This window comes from Toxorhynchites rutilus, chromosome 2 (assembly GCF_029784135.1).
Source record: "Toxorhynchites rutilus septentrionalis strain SRP chromosome 2, ASM2978413v1, whole genome shotgun sequence".
Lineage (NCBI taxonomy): Eukaryota > Metazoa > Arthropoda > Insecta > Diptera > Culicidae > Toxorhynchites > Toxorhynchites rutilus.
Window position 1 is genome coordinate 268,531,182 of NC_073745.1, and position 18,863 is coordinate 268,550,044.

At 39.5% G+C, this 18,863-nt stretch overlaps 1 protein-coding gene across 1 annotated transcript; it reads left to right on the forward strand.

Moving 5' to 3' along the window:
* The first annotated feature begins 6,612 nt into the window (after positions 1-6,612).
* Positions 6,613-8,706, forward strand: LOC129766877 (uncharacterized). Its single transcript, XM_055767479.1, has one exon. It carries the CDS (start codon positions 6,613-6,615, stop codon positions 8,704-8,706), a length of 2,094 nt encoding a protein of 697 aa, XP_055623454.1.
* The last annotated feature ends 10,157 nt before the right edge of the window (positions 8,707-18,863 follow it).

Sequence of the window (18,863 nt, forward strand, 5' to 3'; positions counted from 1 at the left end):
ATACACCACACGAGCTCTAGTAACTCTAATGGAATTGTAGAAAGATTCCACTCAACCCTCATTGAGTTATATAGAACTCTACAAGCAAAATATAAAGAACTTAGTTTCTCCGACAGAATCAATATTATAACAGACATCTATAATAATACAATACATTCAGCAACAGGGTATAAACCAAGACAAATCATCTTCAATTACTAGAACAAAACAGATACAGAAGAAATTTTACAAAAGTACAACAATATACAGTCAGCAATCAAAATAATGACGAGAAAACATAAAAAACAAGTGGAGGAAGATAACAAATCGAGAGAAAAACCCAAACAATTAGAAATAGGAAAGAACGTTTATGTGAAAGTTACTCAAAGAATAACTAAGGACAGAGAGCCTTTCAAAGTTTCTAAAGTTAAAGAAAACAACGAGCTCACTTTTAAAGATTCATATGGCATTAAAGTACATAAAAATAGATTGAAAATGTAATTCTTCGCCTTTACCTTTATTTCAGACTGATAACGTTGACGCAAACAACACTCTATCACGACGTTTCAACAAAAAATGTACTTTTGACTATCAAACTAGACACAGCCAGGACAATGATAGGTTACGAAAGACTAATGCACAAAATCAACCTGGAGGACATAAGACAAAACATCAACTACATCGAAAATCTTGCCATCGCTCTAAATGTAACAGACCACCTGGAACACACACTACAGTTCAAATTAAAGAAGGCTCATGAAAAACTGGATGGACTTTATCCGAAAAGATCTAAAAGAGGACTTGGTAATGTATTAAGAAAAGCTATAAAATTCATTGCTGGTAATTCCGATGAAGAGGACTTAGACCTCATTAATCAAAACTTGGAAATTTTAGAGAGCAATAGCAACAAAATAATTAATAATCAAGCAAAACAGATAAAGATTAACAACTTGTTGCAGACAACTATAAACAAGGTATCGAAAACATTGAAACTAATTAAGGAACAAATGAACACAAATGACACACTTTTTCGAAAGGACCTAGAATTCATCAATTTAATTTTCAATATCGATATTTTAATAAAAACCTTAGAAGATTTAGAGGAACAAATCGCATTCTCAAAATCTAACCTCTTGAACAAAAATATTTTAAATGCGCAAGAAAAAGAATACATTTGGAAATTTTTAACAAATCAGCAAATAAATATTAAGTTCGAAGAAGAAATATACAAATTCATAAAATCAATTGTATCCCTGCAAAACAATCATATCATAATAATCATCAAAATTCCTGTAATCGAACCGGAGGAATACACACTGATGCAGCTGGAACCCATCAACATAAATGGAAGCCGAATCAACACGAACATCCGCAACGTTACCAAGCATCAACAAACGCTTTACGAACAGAAAGATAAATGTTTCATCTGTGAGAACACCTACCCTGTGAACGACGAGTGCATCTTCAGCATACTGACAAACCGAAAAGCCAAATGCATGATGTCCAAAGAACCAGATCACCCAATCATCAAAGAAATCAATACAGGAACTATATTGATTAACAGTCACAAAGCAGTTAATATACTGGATTCATGCGGGGATTCCCGAATTGTCTCGACACCCGTCATCATCGAAACAGATACAAACCCAAGGTTACTCAGCGAAATCTAGCCAAGAAAGAAGAGACTGTTACTCTGCAGATTACTAACCATAGACCAAGCTCTCCGAATGATCAACCCAAAGCCACAGCAACCAAGGTCCAGGCAGGCGAGCCAAATTTCTTATCGAAGTCACTCTTCTCCGTACCAGGATTGGTGTTGCCGACGAAGTATCAGAAGGCAACCGAGGACGTTTGACACTTAGGGGGGAGGCGTTATGGCGAATCACAATGCAACCCACCTTAGCAACAGGTTAGAGCTGAACGAGCTCGAAGCAAATCGATGACGGTAGCAGAACGGATGTGCCACGCGCATAATCAAACCACATCAACACGCGATATGGATAGCATGGACGCGACGCCGGAATGTGCTGACCCTTGAAAATAGATTTAATAAAAGAGGTCTGCAGGGCCACGCTAGTTTAGTCTTAGTTTAACCTTTCGTGTAATCGATTCATAAAAGAGAAATAAAATTATTTTTTTGTTACGCTTGACCCACGACAACCGTAACTTATATATATATATGATGAAATTATACTCAAAATACTTGGTAGGTATGAGAATAGGTTGTAAACTATATATGATACCGGTAGGATACAGATAACTATACTTTTAATACCGAATAGGGTGGCTCTATGCAGAAAAAAAGATCTGGATATTTTTTTTCAAAAATTTGACTTCATACCATACATATAACCTTAAATTTTGACCCCAATTCCCTATTTTTAATTGCGATTTTATTATTTTTGTGTCAAAAATATTCTAATAATTTAACCGTTGTTCGTTTTTTTCAACAGAACGAATTCATTTAAGTTGTTCAATTACTGATGGCGTAACGCCCGCTTCATTGAACATCCTTCTACAAATACACAAGTAACATCAATTCATCTAAAGCAGGGAGCATCTCCGACGAGCTGGAAGCCTTTTTGAATGAGCACAATGAGTTATCGAAATTCTTCAAATCACATTTGCTCGGATTACAAAATGACAATCACGCTATTGTCATCAACCCTGATAAAATATCAGCTGGAGAGCACGTGTGTAGATCCAAAGCACAAGCGCTCATGATAGCACGGTGACACGAGAAATTTAATGCGAAGAAAAAACAATAATCTGGAATTCATCGTTGACACATACCGTTCATACGACCCTCGCTATGTTCTTCTTCAATGGCACTAACGTTCCCAAGGTTTGCCTTCTCAACGTAGTACTACTTGCGTCATTTTTATTAGTAAATAGTTGAGATTTCGATGACGAACAATACGCCTTGAATGTATTCTGGAGTGGCAAGCTCAAGAATACGCGTGACTATAGTGCAAGTCAGAAGGGTTTCTTTAACGAAAAAGCTCTTGCATAAACATTAGACCAACGAGACCCCGTCACAGATACTTAATTCATTATGAACATCATTTCTCATTTTGATTTAATATTTATGAACATGCGACGAAACAAACAGAGGGCGCGCTCGAAGGATTTTTATGTTTATCATATGGTGATTTGACATGGTCAAGAAACACTAATTCAAGATATCGTAAGCTGTGTCAACAATTTTTGGTCGACATATACGCGAAGGTAGAGAGTGAACGACTGCAATTCTTACTACACAATCAACAAAAGCGGTGCGAGGAATAATACATTCACTTGCGAGACACTATCATGAGCAACGCCGACACAGCTTTAGTTATAGCCAGGCCAAAGCGCAATGCATTGTCATGACATTGCGTGTGTGTTCAAACACAAAACGAAGTTCGATCGTATTCGTCCCCACATATTGTTGGTTGTATTCTGTTGAATGGAAAAAGCGCAATTTTGCATTCTGTTCAAGCTCAAGTCCAATCGAGTTGAGCAAATGTGACAACCTTGCCACGCAATTCGACGTAAACAACATTGGTCTCCATGTTCCATTTCTATGAAGCAAAAATAGTAATGGTTTTTCGGGTGGAATAAATACGCAATATTTAGCATTCAAACACATTCAAAACAAATTTAGCATCCAAACGAAATCGAATAATAATTTTCATTCAAATTTCAACAATTTAGAATTATTTCCGGAATTATGCCAATCAGATAGGGAGTAAATTGAACCACAAATACGGATGACTTATTTTGACCATTGTTTCGCGACAAGGCGAACGAATTTAAGAGTGTAAAAGTCGATTTCGATCGAATTGTAAAATCCGATCACTCATATGCATATATGAATATTGAGTTCTACAAATCGGTGAAGAGTAATAAAAACATCCATGAATAAAGGAAGCAATATGGCTGTGTTTCAAACTTAGATTACCGATGTGAATACTCCTCGATTGAATGACAACGATAAAATAACGCGATTCCAAACAGGCCGATTAATCAGCTCCATTGAAGTTAGCTGGCGTATCGCTGTTTTCCAATTTATGAACGAGACCGAGCTGTTATAAACTAAGCCATGTTGAAAATCACATGCACGTATTTTCTAACAAGGAGAAAGCAATAAATATTGATTTTCTGTATTTCATTTTTTCTACTTTACGACAAACTTATATTACTTTTTTCAGTTGACGTTAAACTTTTAAGAGATCAAACATGTCAGTTACGTTAATGAAATACACCAAGAAACATCATATAACCTTTCGTTCAAATCATTTAATTCGTTTTTTTATCGGTCACATTCGATTTATTGTAAAGATCGTAAAAATATTCAAACATACTTACAGTCTCGTTCCTCCAGAATTTCGCAGAAGTGAATTTGAAAACATTTGCAATTTTCATGTCAACCGTAGTGAGATCAGTGAGTAGTGTAACAGTATATGCCAGCAATAGTGGAAAGTCCAGCGTGGTCGATAAAAATCGATCTAAATTTAAAGGAAATGTCAACATGTGCAATCTAGCAGACTTTGCCGAAACTGTTTGACTTCACACGGTAGAAGAAGCTGTAGGAAACCTGGCTGCTGTGGAATAAATGGCTGCCAATTTCGTTATCATCCGCTCCTTCACTCATCGCGTAATAGTCCTGGTACTAGCGTGGTCAACACTGCGGGTAATTTTACGCATCGATTGGTCGAACAACCACTGCTCTTCAGAATATTGCCTGTGACCTTGCATGGACCGAAAGGCATGGTGGAGACTTTCGCCTTTCTCGACGACGGTTCGTCTTTAACTTTAATCGAAGAGAACTTAGTCGAACAACTTGGTGTAGATGGAGTAACGATGCCTCTATGTTTATTATGGACTGCAAACGTGACTAGAGTGGAAAAAGAATCTAAACAGATGTCCCTTACCATTTCCGCTGCAGGAGGACGAAAGCATTCACTTGAAGATGTTCAGACTGTGAAGAAGTTGTCGCTGCCAAAACAAACTCTGTCTTTCGAATCATTAAGTGATCGTTTTAAGTACCTCAAGGGACTGCCCGTATCGAGTTATACCGATGTTACCCCAAAGATACTAATCGGAATTAACAATTTGAATTTGATGGTGCCATTGAAGATACGAGAAGGACTTGGCATGGAACCGGTCGCCGCGAAAACGAGACTGGGGTGGTGTATTTATGGCGGAAAAGGTGCCAAAGGTCAGAAGCTTTCAGTGAACTGCCATTCCTGTGTATGTGTATCATCAGATCAAACTCTGCACGACATCGTCAAAGATTTTTTCACTGCAGAAGATGTCAGTGCGCTATCGGTGACGCCGCCCATATCAGAAGAGGAGAAACTTGCGCAACGAATACTTGAAACTACAACGATTCGAGTCGACACTCATTATGAAACTGGACTGCTGTGGAAATCTGATTACGTAGAACTCCCGGATAGCTACAACATGGCTCTCAAACGACTAGAGTGTTTGGAGAGGAAAATGAATCGGAATCCGGACCTGAAGCAGGCCTTACTTATGCCAACAAATGAAAGAATACCTGCTCAAGGGCTACACGCATCGCGCAACTAACGATGAAATGGTTAGCGCAGATATACGACGAATCTGGTACTTACCTCTTGGAGCGGTAGTAAATCCGCGGAAACCAGGCAAGGTTCGGATGATCTGGGATGCCAGAGCCACTGTGAACGGAATATCGCTCAATTCCGTACTGTTGAAAGGACCTGATCAACTGACCTCACTTCCAGGTGTTCTAGCTCGCTTTCGACAGTTCAACGTGGGCGTCTCTGCCGAAAAGAGATGTTCCACCAAATATACATACGAAAAGAAGATCGACATTCGCAACGCTTCCTTTGGCGTGATGATCCTGCCAGTACCCCAGATATCTATATCATGGATGTAGCTACATTCGGTTCGACTTGTTCCCGAGCATCAGCTCAATATGTCAAAAATAAGAATGCCGAGGGGTTTATAGAGGTTTATCCTCGAGCTGTAGACGGAATAATTAAGAACCACTACGTGGATGACTCTCTGGAGAGTTATGAATCTGTAGAAGAAGCAATCAAAATCTCATACGAAATGCGACTAATTCACAAATATGGTGGTTTCGAGTTGAGAAACTGGCTATCGAACAGCAGGGAAGTCCTGAAAAGTCTAGGCAATACACATCCTCGAGGAGACAAGATATTTGAAACAGACAATCAAAGAGAATGTGAACACGTGCTCGGATTACTCTGGTTGACTCAGGAAGATGCCTTCGGGTTTTCGACCGAAATGAAACAGGAGATTGACGACCTCATCAGCAGCAACGAATGTCCTACGAAGAGACAAATGCTGAAGTGCCTGATGTCGCTGTTTGATCCTCTGGGTTTGCTGTGCTTCTTCATAGTGCATGGGAAGATAATGCTACAGGAAGTCTGGAGATCGGGAGTCCAATGGGACGAGAAAGTAAACGACGAATTACAAAAAAGATGGCAGAAATGGACTGGCCTCTTCCAGAATGTCCGACGTTTCAAAATTCCGCGTTGCTATTTTGCTGGTGCTACGAAAGAGCGTTATGATGACCTACAACTCCACGTCTTTGTTGATGCAAGTGAATCTGCGTAATGTGCTGCGGCCTACTTCCGAACGATGAACAAGATCGGCTCCCCTGAATGCGTCCTTGTTACAGCAAAAACAAAAGTAGCTCCGCTTAAGACCCAATCGATACCACGATTAGAGCTGATGGCTGCGGTTTTGGGTGCACGTTTGATGCAGTTTATAGAAGAGGTTCACACAGTGCGTGTAGTACGAAAAGTGTTGTGGAGTGATTCGGCTACAGTTCTTTCCTGGTTGCGGGCAGACCATCGTAGATATAAACAGTTCGTTGCTTGCAGAATAGGAGAATTGTTAACAATCACAGATGCAGAGAACTGGCGTTGGGTCCCATCGAAGCAGAATCCGGCAGACATTGCGACAAAGTGGGGCAAAGGTCCGGATTTGATGGCAAATAGTATCTGGCTCAAGGGTCCTTCATTTCTACAGCTATCGGAAACAGAGTGGCCAAGGGAAAGAAGATCTGCATCATCAACAGAAGAAGAGCTGCGCCCCTGTTATGCTAACGAGAAAATTAAAATTCCAGAACGTCTTGTAGAGCTGGAGCGCTTTTCGCAGCTTAACCGAGTGATTCGGGCAACAGCCTATGTATTTCGATTCATAGAAAACATCAAACGGAAGATCAATGGCCAGCTGAGATTCTTAAGACCATTAACATCAGAAGAGCTACAAAAAGCGGAGCGACTTGTCATCCGAGAAACGCAGTGGCAGTGTTTTCCGGACGAGATGATGGTGCTGAAACACAACAAAGCAAAACAAAATGACGAGCAAACATCAGTGGAAAAAAGCAGTAGCCTCTATCGATTGTGTCCCGTCTTAGATGAAGAAGGCATTATTCGTGTGGATGGCAGAATAGGAGCAGCTCCGAACGTTCGAGAAGAAATGAAGTTCCCAATAATTTTACCCCGAAAGCACAAATTTACTAGACTGCTGTTAGACAGTTATCACCGTAAATATTTGCACGGCAATGCAGAGACGGTAGTGAACGAGGTTCGTCAAATTTACCATATTCCAAGACTAAGGGTGGCAGTAAACAACATAGCGAATACATGCCAATGGTGTAGGATCTACAAATGCTCACCGCAGATCCCTCGTATGGCACCACTACCACTTGCCAGAATGGCCTCGTTTGTGCGACCATTCACGTACGTTGGTCTAGACTTCTTCGGGCCACTCACAGTGAAACTCGGCAGAAGCAACGTGAAACGATGGGTCGCCTTATTCACATGCTTAACCATACGCGCAGTACACGTCGAAGTAGCTCACAACCAGACCACTGATTCATGCGTTAAATGCATTCGAAGATTTATTTGCCGTCGAGGATCTCCGGTCGAAATCTATTCAGACAATGGCACAAATTTCCAGGGCGCTGAAAGATTACTCAGAGAACAAATTGAGCAGTTAGCAGCTACTTTCACAGGCGTTTACACCAAGTGGATTTTCAATCCTCCTGGCACTCCGCACATGGGTGGTGCGTGGGAGCGGATGGTGAGATCTATAAAGACAGCCATGGAAACGGCATACTATAGTAACCGAAAGCTAGACGATGAGGCCTTGATGACATTCGTGGTGGAAGCCGAAGCGATAGTCAATAGTCGTCCACTCACGTATTTGCCGCTTACATCAGTGGAAGACGAAGCCTTTACACCGAACCACTTCCTCCTAGGCAACTCTAGTGGTGTTCGACAACCAGTGGTGGAGGTATCAGATTCAGCGAGTGCTCTTCGATCGAATTGGAACCATATCCAACATCTACTAGACATATTGTGGCGCAGATGGACCAGGGAGTACCTCCCAACGCTGACTAGACGTCCGAAGTGGTGCGGCGAAGCGAAACCCATTGTTGAGGGGCAGCTAGTGCTTGTGGTAGGCGACGGTAGAAGAAATGAGTGGACCAGAGGCCGTATTATTCAGACGATAAAAGGTTCAGATGGGAGAATTCGGCAAGCTATAATACAAACTGCGAGGGGGCTTGTGCGCAGGCCAGTGGCCAGACTGGCGGTATTAGAGGTTGAAGAGAGTGGTAAAACTGAACCTGGTGGCCAGTATTACGGGGGAGAGGATGTTGATACTGGCAGCACTTCGGGTAACGGCATGAAACGTACGATCATCGATGGCAGCCAACATTAGCGAAAACAAATAAAATATCTGTCATCAATTGCAACTTATTGTCCAAAAAATTATAAAAGGCTATACAATTTGAAGTACCATTGAAATTGAAAATTAAAATTATTGTTCCTGTTAACACTACACAAAGCAGGAAAACTGTCCTAAAATTACCTGCAAACCGATTTATGTAGGTATTAAATAAATTATAAAAATGAATTAAAATTAAAACAAAATGAAATAAAATTACAGCAAAAGCTAGGTTACACGGAAAAGCAAAAACGTCGTAACTCGCTGAAAGAAAATCGGGATTCACATCAATCCTCAAAAGTTTCGGGAACATTAGTGTGTTCTATTCAACACTCAAAATATTCACTAGAAATAATTTATTTGGCAGAACAACGTTTGCCTGGTCAGCTAGTATATATATATATATATATATATATATATATATATATATATATATATATATATATATATATATATATATATATATATATATATATATATATATATATATATATATATATATATATATAAGTTAAAGAAGTTAGGCCTTTGGGAAGGTTTTTTAAAAATTATAAACGAACTACCTCACTTGAACATCGAATTATGACTGACTTTATTCCTTACTAATTAGCCTGAGCTGAGTTCCCTAACGCGGCGTACGGTTATGCTGATTCTCCAGTTTGGTTCCGGTGAGCTCGATCGTGGTGGACTTCGACCTGGCCAAAGCGCTGAGCCTTAGGATTGTGTATCGAACGATAGGTCGATGTTTCGATGGGTCGTTGGTATCGATGATGTTGACGGTGCAAATATTCAGGTCGATGCGCCGTCAATGATGATGCGCTGTTTGTTCATGTGTCGCCCGGAGAACTGATGCGTTAGCTCTATTGGAAGTGGGTCACCGCTGTTGTTCGGTGGTTAGTTGATCTGTTCGTGTAGTACATGGGGATGTGGGTGTTAACTACTCTCTCCCTAATGAAGATTCGTCTCGAATCTTAAGTTGTTTTCTTCGGAGGTACAATTCGATGAGGCTGCTAGAATTGAAACCGCTGTTGTTGATTGTTGCATAGATGAACTTCTGCGAGTATCGTTGAAGTTGTTTGTGCTGGGTTTTCTAGTGATTTGTCTTGTTGGGTTTGATCTGAGGAGAGGGAAGATGTCATGCTTTTTGTGTTAGCATAGGGTTTTACCTCTGTTGATACATTTCGTGGTGTGGTGTATACTCCAATATGTTTCTTCAGGCTCATGATTGCCAATCCTATGATCATGGCTGCGAGTGGAATCAGGAATCCAATCGTAGTATGTTGCAGTGTTATGTGGTCTCTTTGCAGTTTATGGATGTGGTCTCGGTTTTCAATTCTAAGCAGGTTTACTTGTTGCAGATCAGGTTGGTTGAAGATTACTGTTGGCTGAAAGTTCACTCCAATTGTTGAAATAGTTCTGATCTCGTGATGATTAATTGTCCTCTTGTCGTCGTATTTGCTTCCATTGATTGAAACAGAGCAGTTTGGATATTTGATCAGTAGAGTTCCCGTTATCTGTCTCGATTTGATGTTGCAATTTGAATCCAGAAGAACGGATTTATCAGCGTTTCTCACGATCAGCGTGTGGTCGTCGATAGGCTTAATGTCCATTCCGATGCGATGTTCCTCGTAGGGGCAAGATGCGTTGATTCCTCTTAATGCGTTGTCGATACAACCGTCGCCTGTTAAATTCGTGAGCTCCTGTCTTTGGCAAATTCTATAATTTTCAACAATTGTACATTCGTTATTTATTCCTAGTGTCAGTGTTTTACTCAGAACAGCTGAGTTGTAGGGTGTCGATATAATTCTGTTTTTTCTTGGTAATGTTTCAAATCTAATATATTGGAACTTTTCTGACATAAATATTGGGATCTTGATCACAAATATTATTTTTGTATTTTCATGATGTGTTTCTATACTAAGAAATTCATAAATTTGGTCAATATTGTTAATGTGAATATTTTGTTCTTCTAACTTTTCTAGTACAAACTCTGTTTCATTATTGTTTAATATTGCCCTAGATAAAATCCCTATTTTCGATAGTTGTACAATTTCAAAAATGTCTCTTAGTTGGTTGTTTAGTAGATCTAGATTGAAAAATAGATCGTGAACTATTCCTTTTAAATGATTTTCATATTCTGTGTTTACGTTATTGGCAATTCTCGATATTCTTCTTAAAACCTCAATTTGGTTTTCATTTACGTGGCTAATTAAATTGTTAATTTTAGCTTCGAATTCCTGATTGATTCTGATTTGTCGGTTGTTGTTGTCAATAAGTGTGTTGGTTTTGGTTTTTGAATTTTCTATCGTTTGTCGGATTAATTGTAAATCGTCGTCGTCTAAATTGCCGGTCAATGATTTGATAAACGTTCCTAATGGGTTTAAGAGTCCTCGTTTCTGTCGGTGTATGGGTTTCAACTGTTTGTAATTGTCGGAAATTTGTTTCATCCTAATGTCCAATGTTTTAAGGTATGGTTTCGTGAAATTTTGTCGTTCGAACTGGTGTAACGTATACTGGAGGTTGGTGAAACTACTTTCGAACTTTTCCAAATCCACGATGTGGAGATGGAAATGTTGAGATGTGATAATCTTCGCTTCTCTCTCGCTAAATGCTATTATTCCATCATGTCGTGAGAGGTCTGTTATCGTCACTTCTGCTGTAACATCAAGGGCTAATCTGGAATAGAGAAATATGTGAGTACTACTTTGGGTTTCGAGACGTCATTTTCTTTGACGTCTTATTTTTGTTTTATGTATCGTTCTTCCATTCTGATCTTGGAAGGTTTTTGTGTTATCTCTTGCGATTTGATATCGTTTATACTTATCCTTTGTTTTACTTTTGACCCCTTGGCGCGCGACGTATACAGTTTCGTCCACTTCCAGTGATGGGTCAGCTTCCTTGTTTTTGTTGTGGTGCTGTAAATCTTGTTTTTGTTTTTTAATGAGAGCTAATGTTGCTTCATTGTATATTTCATTCCTTTTCCTAACAATTTCTTCAATGTTACTCGGTCTCACCTCTCCCTCTTTTATTCCAAAGAATACTTCTTTGGGTCGCATCTTGGTTGAAGAGTGAATAGTGTCGTTATAAAGTGCTACAGTGACTCTAAACAACTCTTTCTTACTTAATCCCTCATGTTTCGATCTACAACAGCGAAACATTTCTGCAATTGTTGAGTGAAATCGTTCAACGATTCCATTCACTTCGCTTTTATTAGATGGTGTGAAATATGTTTCAATTCCTAGTTCTTCTAACATGCCTCTTACTTCAACAGACTTTAGTGCTGGTTCATTGTCACTGACCAAAAGTCTGGGTATCCCATATGTTGAGAAGAATTTTGTCAGTCCTGAACGGACGTCAGGAATCGATCTCGATTTAATTGGAAAAAGCATTCCGAACTTCGATAATTTGTCTACCACGGATATGAACGTGTTTGGTTGACATATGAATATATCAACATGAACTATGTCTAGCGGCTTTTTAGGTATTGGAGTTTGGGCTAGGTTCAATTTATAAGGATGTCGCTCATATTTAGCAGTTTTACACGTATTGCACAATGTGACGTGTGTTCTAACTTTCCTTTTCATGTTCGGGAAGTAGAATTTCTGGCTGATAGCCATCAGATTTTCTTCGATGCCTCTGTGAGCTCTTGTATGTGTTGTATTTATGACTTCATTCTGTTCTTCTTCAGTTTTTAAGTCAATTAAGAACTTTTGTGAAATAACTACTTTAAACGTTTTGACGCGAGAAAAATAGTTTTTATACACAATTTGAAGGGTGTTGATGAGATTTTCTGGGCAGTAAATGCAATTTACTCTTTTAGGATCCATGAATTCTTTGAATATTCTTAGTAATATTGGTACACCAAAATTCACTTTTGTAAACGTGTGTCTTAGGACTTTGGGAAAAACTTGTTCTCCGGTGGTCTCACTCTCAGTTCCATCTATTTTCAAAATGATCTGATTGGAAAAAGTGTTTACCGGTTTTTCGGTACATGCGATAAATTCCGAGTCATCGGTGTCTGCCGAATGTTGCGTAGCAGCGTCTGATGAAGAATCATTTTGTTCTTCATTCAGATTTAAATTTTGGGGAATTCTAGAGAGGCCATCGGCAACGACATTTTGTTTTCCGGCACGATATCTTATATCGTAGGAATAGTCCATTAAAGCAATCATCCATCTGGCAATTTTACTTGATGGATCTTTCAAGTTCACGGCGCAAGTAAGCGGCTTGTGATCTGTGTATAAAATGAATTTATTTCCGAAAAGGTACGGTCGGAAATATTTGGTTGCCCAATAAATAGCTAGTAACTCCTTCTCAATAGTGGAGTACTTTTCTTCGGTTTGACTGAGTGTTCTCGATGCAAAAGCAACAGGTTTATCTCTTCCGATTGGACCTTGTGAGAGAACAGCTCCTATTGCGTATTTGGATGCATCTGTTGTCAATATGAAGGTTTTTTCGAAATCTGGGTGTATTAGAATAGCGCTGCTAGAAAGTATCTGTTTGCACTTGTTGAATGCTTTTAGAAATTCTGGAGTATGTTCTACTTTCTCATTTTTCCGAAGACATTGTGTTAGCGGTTTCGTTATCCGGCTGAAATCCTTTATGAATTTTCTATAGTATCCCAGTGTTCCTAAGAAGGATTTAATGTCCTTCTCGGTTTTGGGAATTGGCCAATTTTGGATAACTTCAATTTTTTCTGGGTTTGGTTTTACACCTTCTTCATTCACCACGTGACCGAGGAAGGAGACCTCTTTCTTCAAAAATTCACTTTTGTCGAGCTGTATTTTTAAGTTGGCTTTTTTAAGAGCAGCGAAAATTTTATTTAAGTTGTTGCAGTGTTCTTGTAAACTGCTGCTGAATACAATGATATCGTCCATATACACTAGGCAGATAAATCCGGCTAGGCCTACCAGCACAGCATTCATTGTTCTCTGAAATGTTGCCGGGGCGTTTTTCAGCCCGAATGGCATTCTTAGATATTCGTAGTGGCCGTTCTCAGTTGAAAATGCAGTTTTTTGAATATCGTCTTTTTCCATCAGAATTTGGTGGAATCCCGAAGCTAAATCTAGGGTTGTAAAATATTTACTTCTCCCTAATTTATCTAGGATATCCGTGATATTCGGTATGGGGAATTTATCATCCACAGTTTTAGCATTGAGCTTTCTGTAATCAACGACGATTCTCCATTTTTGAATACCTGCAGCATCCGCTTTCTTCGGAACGACCCAAATGGGTGAATTCCATGGTGACGTAGAAGGACGAATTATGTTTTCATCAAGCATTTTCTGAATTTGTTTGCCGACTTCCTCTTTATGGCAATGAGGATACCTATAGTTTTTCTGATACACAGGTATCTCATCATGGGTCAAAATTTTATGTTTCACAACATTAGTAGCTGTAAGGGGTTCGTTGTCGAGGTGAAAAATATCTTGATTTTCCTCAATGACATTGATCAAACTATTTTTCTCTTCTCTGTTTAAATGATCCAGACGAAGTTGGTCCATAAGTTTTCTGAATCTGTCAGGACGAGCTTCCAAAAAATTGAATTCGTTTTGCTCAACCAAGCATTCAAAGTTATTAAGAGTGATCTCAAGTGGATAATCTAATGAAAGTGTTTGATTCTCAGTTGAACTGTTCTTGAGACTGACAATGGCTTTATGACCTACTGCTTGGTATAAACCAGCACATATGAAAAGGTTTGTATTGATTTCGAGATCATCTTCTAGTAAAAAATCACCTGATTGCTCGGAAACTGGTATCTCTATATTATGAATGGTTTCTCTTGAAATTTCCTTTGAGAAAGGTTCTGGATGTTTTCTGAGCATCTGAAGTTTTGTTCCTAATATGGTTATGGAATTGTCATCTGTTTCAATCTTCGCTTTAAGTTCCTGAAGCGTTTCATACCCAATAAGGCCGTGGAAAAAATTATGAAAATCAAAAATATGAAATTTGAACGATTTATCAGTTAAGTCGGGAAATGGATTGAAGTCGACATATCGTTCAATTTTGTGAGTGCCTGAGATGTTGGAGACAACAGTTGGTGTAGGCAGCGCAAAGGATTTTTTCACAAATCGGGGGCATAAATAATTTTTGTTAGCTCCCGTATCTATCAATAATTTCAATCCAAACCCTTGACGTGTGGGAATTTCCATGTAAGGGATGAAATTTTTTGAGTTTACCTGGGGAAATGGGATGTGCTTTCCAGTTGAAAATTTAGGTTATCGACTGCTTCGCTAGAAGTTTCTTGTTCGTAGGTCTCATTGGAAGTTTCTTGCTCATTTTCTAAATGTATTTCTGAATGGTCTTCTTCGTATGAATAATTATCCATTGGCGTTGGGTAGTAATCGTGGTGATAACTTGCCAAGGGATAACATTGATACTCGTATTGATACTCTTGAGCGTTTTGTTGAGTTTGTTCAATATTTCTTAATTCCGTTATCCGTGCTGGTCTCGGTGGGACAGCAGGAAAGAATTGGCTTCTTGCATTATAATTATGCGGTGGTCTATTAACGTAATTTATATATTTAGAGCGAATGGATTTATCAGCATTCATTGGACTCGGTAATGCTTTCCGAAGTTGTCCATTGTTGGTATTATTGCCCTGAGGTGGAGCTGGAAAACGAGGCGTAAAGTTTGGTCTGGTTGGAATACTTTCATGCTGATATGATTGATATGGTTGACGGGGAATAAATGGTCGATGATTAAACATCGGTTGACGAGTTTGTAATTGAGGATAAAAATGTATTGGTTTGGGTAAACGTGGTGTTAAAGTCGGTTTACTTAAGCCCGTACGACTTTGATAGTTACGTTCTTCTACCGCAGCATCAAATGCTTGTTTTATATTTCTGGGTTGACGTGCACGCACGTTCCCTCCAATCGGCTCTTTCAGCCCTGCTAGGAAAACCTGTAGAGCATTTTCCTTATGCGTCGAGTTTCTATCATTTTTAATATTCTCTTCTCTTGGAGAAATATTAGTATTATTAATTAGTAAGGATAGAAGATTTTGTACTTGTCCAAAAAATTGTTCAACTGATCCGTTTTGCTGAAGTTGAAACAGCTCGCGGGTAAGTGTGACTGAGTCACGTTTATCATTATAATAAGCGATGAGATTTGCTTTAATCTCATCCCAGTTGAGAGAAGTTCCATAAGTTTCTAGGACTTGGTCCGCTTCATTAATTATTTTGCTTCTTATAGCTTGAAGCCAAATTTGCTCGAAAGGTGTATTTTTAATAGGTTCCATGAATGGCATAAAATGTTCGACGGACCTAATGAAACTATGCAACTTAACGGGATTGCCGTCGAATGGTTGCAGTTCTCTCACCGCTTGGGGTGTTTGGAGAGATTTCGTAATCTTTTCAGCCTGTTCGAATATTCTGTTTGTTTCTTCAATTCGATTCATGTTCTGTCTAGGGGGTAGTAAAGGATTCGGTTGAGGTGGAGGAGGAGGTATTGGGTTAGGAGAATTGTTCATTTCCGTGTTCATTTCTCGATTTCTTAAATTATAGGGATGGAAACGGTCCATCAAATCCTATATCTCGGGGGTGAAGAAATTTGATTAGTTTTTCTTTAGAATTTTCTTAAATCTAAACGCGATATTTTATATGGCGATTGTTTCTTACAATCTAAACGCGGCTGGCTACACACGGCGCAGATATTCTCTCTGCTGTGTAGACACTGTGCTTTCGACCGGGGGAAATCTTATTGTACCGATCGCATCTACCACAGATATTCACTCTGCTATGCGATCAGTCTCCTACGCGGTGTGAGATTAGCACTTCACCGTTGGATGGTCTGATAAGAACTTTCCGCACTAGTGGAACTACAGATATGCTCTCTGTTTGTTACACACTAGTTACTCGCTACGCGAGGTGGTCTACTTGCACATACGTTTAATTTCTTTTGATAATGATATTATTAATATTTATGCAGATATCAATTCTGCCACATTGGGTGTTTTAACTTTAGTTATATAGAAGGTATAAGATAATAATTGTGGAGAATTACTTACATGGAGAATAAAACTAATATTCGCAGAGTGGTTCTTCCCGATAGCACCTTCATTGATTGATCTGATAAATTTCTTCTTTGAAACAAACATTAGTAATGTTCAAGTCTTTTTCGAAGCACACGTATTGTCTTTTGTATTTGGGCCTCTTTTTCTCGTTATTCAGTTAAACTTCACTTTGCACTAGATTATTTCTATTTTCTGTTAATCCGATATTGTTCTGCACTTAATCAATTCGATCACTATTTCATATCTATTTCGAAACACTTGAGCGGTAATCGCATCCTACCGACTGCGCCAGTTAAAGAAGTTAGGCCTTTGGGAAGGTTTTTTAAAAATTATAAACGAACTACCTCACTTGAACATCGAATTATGACTGACTTTATTCCTTACTAATTAGCCTGAGCTGAGTTCCCTAACGCGGCGTACGGTTATGCTGATTCTCCAGTTTGGTTCCGGTGAGCTCGATCGTGGTGGACTTCGACCTGGCCAAAGCGCTGAGCCTTAGGATTGTGTATCGAACGATAGGTCGATGTTTCGATGGGTCGTTGGTATCGATGATGTTGACGGTGCAAATATTCAGGTCGATGCGTCGTCAATGATGATGCGCTGTTTGTTCATGTGTCGCCCGGAGAACTGATGCGTTAGCTCTATTGGAAGTGGGTCACCGCTGTTGTTCGGTGGTTAGTTGATCTGTTCGTGTAGTACATGGGGATGTGGGTGTTAACTTATATATATATATATATATATATATATATATATATATATATATATATATATATAAATATACTCCCCTTTCACTGCAACCACATAACGCTGCAATCTCTGCTCCACGAAAAATACTATAGTCCAACCCATTGACGTTTAAGACATCAAACTGCCACATTTACGAATTACCAAAATTACGACTTTTCAATGACAATAACCCTCGGTAACGCTAAGCAGTTCATTAGTTCATTCACTTCATTCACATTCACATTTCATTAAAGTCGTACAAACCGAACCAGAATACCTTCGCTGAAAGATGTCGAATTTGTCCCAGCCAACCAAACAACGTTAACACTGGAGCTACACAAATATACACTGGATAAGATGTGCTTCACACCATTTCTCGCATCTGCACCTGTTCACTGGAACTAATTTTAAAGTATAAATATTCTTCTCTTTTCGGACCACATACATTACGTAGAAACTATTCTCGTGCGCTCTGGGGACGACCTTTAGGTGAATCGCTCACATCCAAAACAGCCTTGCGTATGGGATGAACTGTGATTAACGTTAAACATACCCATTCAAGCGTTTCGAATAGAACGATGTGTTCCCCAGCGGCACGGCCCTACGGTTTTCCTGCATATCCTTATCTGACACACATCTACGCACACAGAGCACTGTCAGCACTTTCTGATATCAGCAATCAACAACAACAACAAGTTGAGCAGATGTTGCTTTTCTCGGGCACTGTTCTTTGGAAAGGCCCTATCGTTCGCTCACCCACACCAGTCTCAGCTGGCGGCAATTAACAGTTCAACTTTTAGCAACAAACGCACCATGATGTCTATAATCAACGATTATCATTACGGTGAATGGGATGCCGCCGGGAGAGCCTCGTTCCGCAATCACGCGCTATGGCTCCGGGATGCTGGATGCTAATAGTGTCGTTTGAAGCGAGGCACTGATGTGGAACACTTGTCAACTACGTGTATTCTCAAGCAATAACAACATAAACAGTGTGTTAATAACCCAAGAATACGCGTGGCCAACCAAGTTTTTCCGATGAATCCGATGTCCTTGGAGTTCCTGTGTGGGGAGAAGAGTAGAGAAGAAAGGGAAGTAAATTAGGCTTCAGGTGGTGTGATTTTAAGAATTTCGAATAATCCGACACTGATTGTAATCATCAAGGATAGTCGATGTAACATTTGATCCCATTTTTAATTTTAATAAAGTGGCTAAGGTTCGCAGGATGACCGTCAGGAGAAATACGATCGCCGCCCCTTTCGATGGGCCAATCCCGGTTTCACTTCTCCTTGTGCTATTTTCCCGCGCTTACTCGATAAGCACTCAGCGGAGATTAATATTTTCTCATTTATTAGCACTGATGCGTTCCAGGATCATCTGATACTTTTTACGAGAAGCAATATCTTCCCCC